At 42.5% G+C, this 8861-nt stretch overlaps 1 protein-coding gene across 1 annotated transcript; it reads right to left on the reverse strand.

The window, feature by feature from the left end:
- Nucleotides 1–901: 901 nt before the first annotated feature.
- Nucleotides 902–3091, reverse strand: ERRFI1 (ERBB receptor feedback inhibitor 1). Its single transcript, XM_010016164.1, has 3 exons — nt 2892–3091; nt 2698–2774; nt 902–2085 (listed from the first exon to the last, which is right to left on the reverse strand). Exons 1-3 carry the CDS (start codon nt 3011–3013, stop codon nt 902–904), a joined length of 1383 nt encoding a protein of 460 aa, XP_010014466.1. The 5' UTR covers nt 3014–3091.
- Nucleotides 3092–8861: the final 5770 nt, after the last annotated feature.

An 8861-nucleotide genomic window follows, 5' to 3' on the forward strand; every position in this document is an offset into this window, starting at 1 on the left:
TTCCCTCATAACTCTCCTCCTCCCTTAAAATACTGAACAGAAATCAAACCACAAGACCAGCTTGTGCTGTGTTTCTGTAGTTAATACAGTCAGAATTCCAGACTCTAGGTAAGCATGGTGGTGTTGCTGCCTACCTAAGAGCAACTGTAGAGCTGCTCGTATCCTCTGCCACTTGCAGGCTACTTCTACACATTTTTAGGATCCAGCAGGAAAAGAGCAGCAGTAGAGGCTTAGCAATAGCTGGTCCAAGTCTCTCCTAGGAAGAACTGCAAAACTGAGCCAAGTGTTGTCTAGCAACTGAAAGAATCCACAAAACCTAACTCGCTTTAAACGTCTGAGTGTCAAATCAAGTTGTAAAATAGGTTAATCTTTCGAAATGCACTGCCAATATGCTTGCCAAGTCTTCAAGTGGATATCAGATCTTGCAGCTACCTTCTTACCAGGTTGGCATATCCTAGTCAAAGAGGACAGAGTCTGTTCTCAGCAGTTAACTGTGTGAAAGAACTTTCGGAAATGCCTGATGCAAAACCTGTACTGCATTCTTTGCCCTGTTGTAGCTTCGTAAGTGACTCATAAGCAAAGCTAGATTGATTTTTTAATTCTTTAATACCATGACTACCAAATACGTTCATCTAGGTAGCATATAACTGGCCAACTGTAACTACTACCCCTCCGTATGTTTCTATGGAATCTCTGTAGATTTTCAGCTATACATACCAAGACAAAAACCAGTCTTAAGAAACATATCAGAGATCTGCAGCATAGGAGGACTTTACCATCCACTTTCCAGTTCTCGGAGGACAAACTGGTCCTACTTCATTATCTGAGAACCCGAAGAACTTTGTAACATGATAAAGTTGAGCTCCATCCTGAACAACTGAGCTGAGACCATGCTCCCAGACTATGGAGAAACCACGTAAGACAGATGTTTTCGTTTCAGGTGACCAGCTATGTCCACTCTAGGCTTTGAGTCCAGTTTTGCTGGGGCTGAGGTGGCTGTGCAGTCGTCAGACCACGACTGAACCTCTGGGCTAGAGCTACTTTCTTCTGCCTCTCTGAAGAATTTCTCATACTTGTCCAAATAGGGAGGCCTCTCGGGCAGCAGGTAGTAGTGCGTTGAACTGGCCTTCTTACCATTTTCAATGATCGGAAGATTGGAAGATCCTTCACTATTTTGTCTTTGTAGAGCTTTGCTGCTGACATACTTAGGATCAGGTGCAAAGCTCTGGGTGGGGGGCATAACCCCATTGAGGTATGATGGCAAGCTTTTGGGACTTGGCGTACGGGAATTGCTGCGTGACAAAGGTTCTCTGGGGGGCACTTTTGGAGGCCTGTCTTCATCGCTGTATGCACTAGAAGCAACTTCTGCTGACCACCTTCTGTAATCCGGTTTGAGAGCCCTTGGAGGTATGGGAACCCGTGGTGGAATCTCTGGTTTATCTTCATCAGAGTTTGGAGAAGACCTGTTTAAATGTCCAGATAGTCTTACGACTGGTTTATTAAGAGATCCAGCTGGCCCAGAATGGGACCTTCGCAAACGTCGATGCAGCTGCTGTGGAGGAGGATAAATACTGGATATATATCCACTTAGGCTTTGTGTGGGGTTGGCATCTTCTGGTTTTGGTCCTGTTGGAGTATCAAAATACGCATAGTTGATTTGTCCACAGCCCCTAAAGCTCCGCCGGCTTGGAGCACTGGATTTAAAAGGAGGAAGTTCATAATCTTCTAACAAAAAGTCAGTATCTGAGCTAGTGAGGAATTCCACCTCCTTGTCAACCTCATCTGGAGTAGGGTCTTCAGAAATAGGCAGAGGGGGCAGTGGCCTGGAGCTCCGGTCACTGGAAGATGTAGACAGGAATTGAATTGGCCCATGTTTTATTGGCATGTGAGGAGGTGTTTCTTCAGAAACACAGCCCATGGTTAATGACAGTTTACTAAAGCCAGGAACGAGATGGTCTTCATATCTTGAAATGGGCTGTTCAGTTTTGGGACTTAAAGGAGGTGGACTGGATTTCTGAGATGGGACTTGGGTGCAAGTTTCGGCAAAGCTGTGGTCATTCACAGAAACATGGTTGGAAGAGTGCCCTAAAAAAGTGAGAGGGTCTTTAGAAACACTTTTCAAAGTAATACTCTAGTGCATGACTTTGCCACTGCATAGTTAACATTTAATCCCTTCTAATGCAACAATAAGTAATGTCTGCTTAACGCTCCAGTAGCAAAAAGCAGCTATTATGGATCTTTTCTGGTTGTGGATCTATGTATTTAGTTAAGAGAGCAGCTGATTACCTTATTTTAAGCCAGTCCTCCAGTTAAATGATGTAGTTCAAGAAGCCCCAAACCTAAGCAATAGAACAGTTACAGCTACAAAGATCCCAGCAAAGGACTATGACAGAACAACTGCTATTTTACTGAATGGCTTTTCTGTCAGAAGTGTCACAGCAACTCAGAGGCCTCTAAGGACAAGGAAAAGGGTGGTTCTGTTTGTTTTAACTTGACCGTGTTCTTTAGACTGTTTGGGGGGTTTTGCTGGGCGTGAACAGCAACGTTTTCTTGCATCCTGTCACCAGAGGGCAGCCTTACATCCAGAATGAGAAAGCATTTCGTGTCTTGGTGAAGACCTGAGGATTTACCTTCTTTGTTCCAAGACAAGTCCAATAGACTTAAGTAAATACAAATGTGCTAAGTCTTTACACTTACCAATGGATGGTAAATGTTGCTCTGTTGATGGATTCAAGTTATACGCCACTGCTATAGGGTCCACATTAAAGAAAGTACTGAAAAGAAAAAAAGCCTTCACTGTAAATACACCGTTGTCAGCACTGGTACAAGTATTCTTAATGCTCGTCGCATCTATTTGAAGATGCAATAGATCAAGTTTTAGCCTCACTCACTTTTCAAATCCACTGTGGCTACCCCAGCAGGTTTTCAGACTCCCCATGCCTTGACTAGTGTGAAGAAATCCGGTTTTTAATGGGACTCTCATCTCCTGAGCAGCAACTCCTGCAGTTGACATTGTGCACTGCTCTCTGGTGATGGATGTCTCACAACCCTAGAAATTCAGTCCGTGACAGGTTTCCTGGAGTTTTCCTTCCCTTCAAAAGAGAGGAGGACATAAATATCAGAAACACAAACTTGCTGAGTTCATCTCTCAACTGCAATTCAGTATTTTGAGGAATTAAACAGCTCTCTGGAAGGGCCCGTGGGTCCTAGGACTTGCCAATAGGAAAACTTAAGTGAAGAACAGGTAACTTCTCTTACAGAATTCAACTGCATAGAAAAAAGAAAACCATGTTCAGTAAAGCTACTGCTATGACAACTGTGCATCCACAACTTCGGTTCTTGTACGTACACTGCTGGTTACTGAGGCAAAATTTGTCTTCCAGAACAATCTCTTGAACTTTCTAGTAGCCACCTCTCTTTAGTTGTGTCTTCTTGCTAGTGAGTTTATGCTTTCCAGCGTAGCCAACGTCTCCCAGCCTAGTCTGGTTTAAGTATTCCCTTCAAGAGCCTAACAAATGGCCTTTGCTCCAATGAACAGAATTACTGACTACTTAAATCAGAATCCAAAACTTCTTTTATATAAAGCAGTCACCATTAATAAACTTAAGCACTGAGATCCTTTAGATCATCCTCGCACCTTCTAGCCATTTCAAACTGGAAATCTGGTTTCTGTTCTAATCTATTATTTGAAAGAATCTCATCTTAAACTCTCCTGCTGTATTCACACTTATCTGGCCCATTTATGACAGAAAATGTGTGGGCAATTGCTTTATATTGAACAAGTAATCACAGTCTAAGGAACAAGCTGACGCACAGGGCTTGCTTTGGGAAGTTCAGAATGGATTAGGGGAAGGGAGGAGTGTAAAAGTAGTCAACATGCTTAAGACAGGAGACATTAAGGTCGAGACTGTAAGCAACGATGTTCTCTGGTCTGTGCTTCATCTACCCAAATATCCTAAATTCAGCAAGTACAATATAGTGTTACATGGCTGCTTAAAACCCCAAAGCACCCCACAAAACCCCAACCCACCCAAACCAGTTTAACTTTTATCTCTTGAGAATTAAGAATACAACCATTCTCTTTTTAACATGAGCTTCCTTCCTCCTACCCCCCGACAGAAGAAATTCCACCTCAAGAGAAGTCAGTCAACAACTGAGGGCTACATCAGTGCAGTATTTGTGTCAAGAAAACCCCTCCGCAGTGTGGTACTGCCAGAAAATGGGCTGCAGAAAATACATAGCTTATGGTAAATCTGCTCAATACCAGGCATGCTGTGTGGATGTGTAATCTTCCTTTCCTTTAAGAGGAAGGATCCATTATACTTATTTGCAACATGAGGGCTGGGCAGACTCCTAAGCAGGGCTGTAAACCAGGTGCCCCAGGATTTAATTTGCAGTCTGACACCACTACTTGCCTTTTATAAACAATAGTTTGAGAAAGAACAACTCCTCTTTGCTTTCCCAAGTGTGAACTGTGCCCAGGATTGATCATTCAAGCTCAACAGCTTCGGACTGTAAGAATGGCATAATGTGCAAGAACTAATCGCATTCTTTGAGTCTGATGGTTTTCTTGATCCTGACTTGATCCTGTGATTGCTCTTGTGCCACTGGAAGTGGGATTAAACAGAGTATTTTAGCCAGGCATTTAAGAACTCTAGACAGGAGGCTGTTAACTTTAATAGAAGTGAACAAAGGCCAAACCAGTGTTCTGTCTGCTACAGCAGACTATTGGAGTCTTAGTCCTACTTACTTCAGCCTTCCTGCTTAAATCTCTAGCAGTTCTCCCTTCCCATTGTGTAAGTGCAAGCAGAACCCTTGTCTTAGGGGGGCACCAATTCTGAACTGACTTCCTGTCACGTTAACACAACTCACAAATAAAACATCCATCACATCAGCTCACACTCTACTGAGCAGTGATTTTTTTTTTTTGCCTCACATATTCTACCCTATTAGCAATGAATCTGCAAAAGAAATGAAGGAGAATGAATTGGTGAACTTCAGGCTAGTGCCTGTGAAGGAGTTTGTGCTTCCATTTCAGTGTATTCTTCATGTCAAATGCAAGTCACAAGTTGAAAAATCACGGACACAGAACACTGACCAGTCAGCAAATGATAGCACCTCCCGTCAGCACACGTACAAGACCACCATGAGCACGACACTGGTTATGATATTAAAAAATGAGATGGGGGGTGGTGTGGTGGCACTGCCACGCGCTCTCAGTTTAAGAGCACATGCAGTGTGCTTCCTATGATAACACAGAACCCTTGCAGGGCTTGTCCTCCATCAGATCCCACACCAAAACCACTGCTAGTAATTACTGTGTCAGCTTTCCGAATGCTTTCTAAATCTCGGCTCTCGAGACCGACACTTGCACAATCGTGCCTCTGAGATCGGTCTGGAATGCTAAGCTTGACTTCTGAAATGGACTTAAATATTGACTTACTCCAGGAAAAGGTCATTTTCACTTGTTTCAGTCAACTCTATTTTTTAAAAATAGTGCCAATTTTGCAGCTGTAAAACTTGCTGCCTTCTAACAATACCCTCTTTGTGAAGGTGACTTGCCTCGTGAGTGGACAGTTATGAAACTGTCCTCCATGCCTAAAGCTAGGAGTATCAGAGAGGTAAGGCATGTTCTTCACTAAATCAGCTAGTTACTTTTGCAGTGGAGTCTAGAGCGTTGGTGCTTGTATTTGAAAACATGCATAAGCTTGTTTGAAGAAGCAGTATCTTATGGGGGAGCCATGAGGGCATGTAATCGAGGAGTACAAACTCTATTTTATAGTGTGCTAAGCAGTACATACTGCAGAAGCTGCTATTTTCTAGTAATTGGCTTAAAATTTTTTCTATGGTCACATATAAATATGATAGAGGATATGAAATAGGATAAAGACCAACAGTTTTCACTGTAACTGTTGGTCCAGTCCTGCCTCCTTAAAGACTTAAGGATCTAAGCTTAACCAGAACTCAAATCAAACTACGTTTGCTAAAGAGAATGGACACTGTGCAGTAATTGAAGCATTCTGGATCTCACGCTTCTTTGCTACTCATTTGCACAAAATGGGTTTCCAGTTCCTCTGCTTGTCGGCCCAGCTATGCATAGAGTGTGGCACCTAGAACGACGGAAGCACTTTGAGCACTTCTGAAGATGTTACAGCTTCAGTGTTACTCAAAAGAAACTGAGTTAGTTCAATCTATAGTTAGTAATTACTACAGGGCAGCTACAAGCCAGGGCAATTCAAAGGTTTGTCAGTGCGTTAGGAAGCTATCAACACCATCCACTGTCAGGCAAGGTGTGTGCAAAAGAGACTCTTTTTAATCATTCATGCCTGTTCACATTAACACATATGAATTATATTCTAAATACTGGAGAGGAGATTGATCTTTTTAATATGGCCAAATATATCTTCAGAGTTGAACTGATGAGTGATGAATAATAGGATGGGTATGTCTAAGCTGAAAATGGTCAAATGTATCCATAAACAGTAGGGTATCTACATAGTGAGGAATTTATATGGGGATAATATATGGGAAAATACTTGTGAGACTAGTTATAAAACATCACAAATACACAGTTTTCACATGGATATGTATCACTAAGTGCCTGTGTCATAGCAACAGTAACCCTCTGTTTAGAACCTTAAAAGCATTTAATATATTTTAGCCCCATGCCTATCACTGATCACACGGAGACTCTTACTGTGTTCCCTGCTCTTCCAGCCCCAGTGCAACCAAATATTTGAGGCGAGTCAGGTTTGTAATAAAGAAAACCTTTCTGGTATGCGCAGTAGACCAAAGCATGCTCTAGAATGTTTCACTTACTGGCTGTGGAACACAGCAATTTGCTGTACAGAATTCTGAATGCCTGCACAAGTTTTGGACAGCTTTTAGACCTCTTGTAAGAAACGGGAAAGAGAGAAGTGGGGGGAAGGAAGATCCATGTACCATTTTTGGGAGGGGAAGATACGTGGCTACCTTAAATCCACCACCTATTTCTGCTCACCTTGCCACCACATATCTTTAACAAATCTCAGAAGCAATTCACAGGAGGAGGGGCACATTTTTGCACTACAAGTCATCCACTCCAGCTCACTGTTCCTTATTTGACAATGTGATGTAATTTCCTTTTTTCCTTTGACTTTCTATTTAAGCACCTGAGATAGAGCCACCTCTTCTACTATTGAAGTATGTCAGACTTCTAATTGGACTTTACAAAGCCTAAGAGCTGCTAGTGTAACTTTCAGGAACTCCATATGCTTAAAATACTTCTTATTTACTACACACCAAACCTCCACACTGCAGTTCAGTATCCATCAGAGTCACTGAACTAATCATGCTCACATACAGACCTTGGGAGATTTTCTCATGGATAAGAAATATAGTTGTTATAAATAAGGCATAATCTTAGCTGTGAGAGGTTTTTCTACATGTTCTGCCAACCAGAAATGGACCACTCTGTGGTGTGAAGTTTAAGACTATGATCACTTAGTAAAGATGGATAAAAATGCTTCTCAAATCATAGGAGGTTGGAAGTAAAATGAATTCTACAGTTATACCCCAGGTGATGATGGGCATAAATTTAAACAGACAAATGAACGGAAGAGCAGACAATTTATTTAGATTACAATAGCTATTCTTGAGTATATTCAAAGAACTGCAGTTTATCAGGGAGTTTAAGTTCAGTTAATATTTGGGCTGCCATTTCACGGTCCTACACAGCAACTGGGAGGAACCCGTAAATTGCCAGTAGAAAACTAATAATTAAATAGCAAGACAATTGCCTTGCCTCTGCTTGTCAGATTTCAGATGCATGCTTAAGGTATGGTACTTCACCCTCCTGAAAATTTTAATGTGAATATATCCAGCTTACACTCAGGAAATAAAAATTCCTGCACAGCTGACTCAGTCATAACCATAGCGTTAGCCACGCTGTGATAAGTTTTAATTCTGTTTTCCACTACAGAGAAGTGGAATTGTTCTCCTCCGAAATAATTCCTGTATTACAGAGGATGCCAGACAGGGCTTCACCAAGAACAGATGCCCCCTCAAAAGATGAGTTTCTATTAACAAAACCCAACCAAGACTCTCCCATATAGGTGAAGTGCTAAGGAAGGAAAACTAGCTCTGTGCATAAAGTAACAGGGGTGAATTTGAGCAGTTTGGTTTCCTCCTCTTAAAAGTTTGAGCAGCTTGTAAGTGCAATTCACAACTGTTTATGAGGTAGGGGCATCAATCACCTGTCATTCTAGTATGACAAAGATTCAGGTATCCCCAAACTGAACAAAGAGACCTTGCCCCCAGAGCCTTTCCCACCCAGTTCATCAAGGTATAGTTAAGTACTGTTTATCTTTAGATCAAGCCTAGCAAGTGTTTTGCTTATTGCTTCAGCACAGGGTCCTTAGTTTGTGTACTAGTGACACGAGCCTCGGAGTCGCTCCGGACTGCTCTGTGTAACCAACATGGGGAATGTCTGCATCAGGCACACATGCTCAAGAGATGCACTGTAAATACTTGAAGGGTACAGTGCTGTCTCCAGATTTAAACACCACAGACTGGCTATTTTAGAAAATCGGGTATAAGTGTGTACTGGGGTATTAGGTCATGAAGAAATGTTTATTCTAAATTAAGCCATCCTAAATTAGAGTGCAAAGCACAGAGCCTGAGCCCGCAATGCGGTCTCTGTTTACTCACAGGAGCAGGAGGAGCAGCTCCGAGGCGAGAGAGAGAGAACAGTGATACTGTTTCGGGGCTGGCAGAAAACGCGTGGCATGCCACGTTGATTTCCAGGAATGTGGCTCCGGGCGCCCCTGACCGCGGGTCCCACGCGAAGGGGCTTCCCGCTCCCCGCCGCGGCGACCGGAGAC

Source organism: Nestor notabilis, unplaced genomic scaffold (assembly GCF_000696875.1).
Source record: "Nestor notabilis isolate BGI_N333 unplaced genomic scaffold, ASM69687v1 scaffold32816, whole genome shotgun sequence".
Taxonomy (NCBI): Eukaryota; Metazoa; Chordata; class Aves; order Psittaciformes; family Psittacidae; genus Nestor; species Nestor notabilis.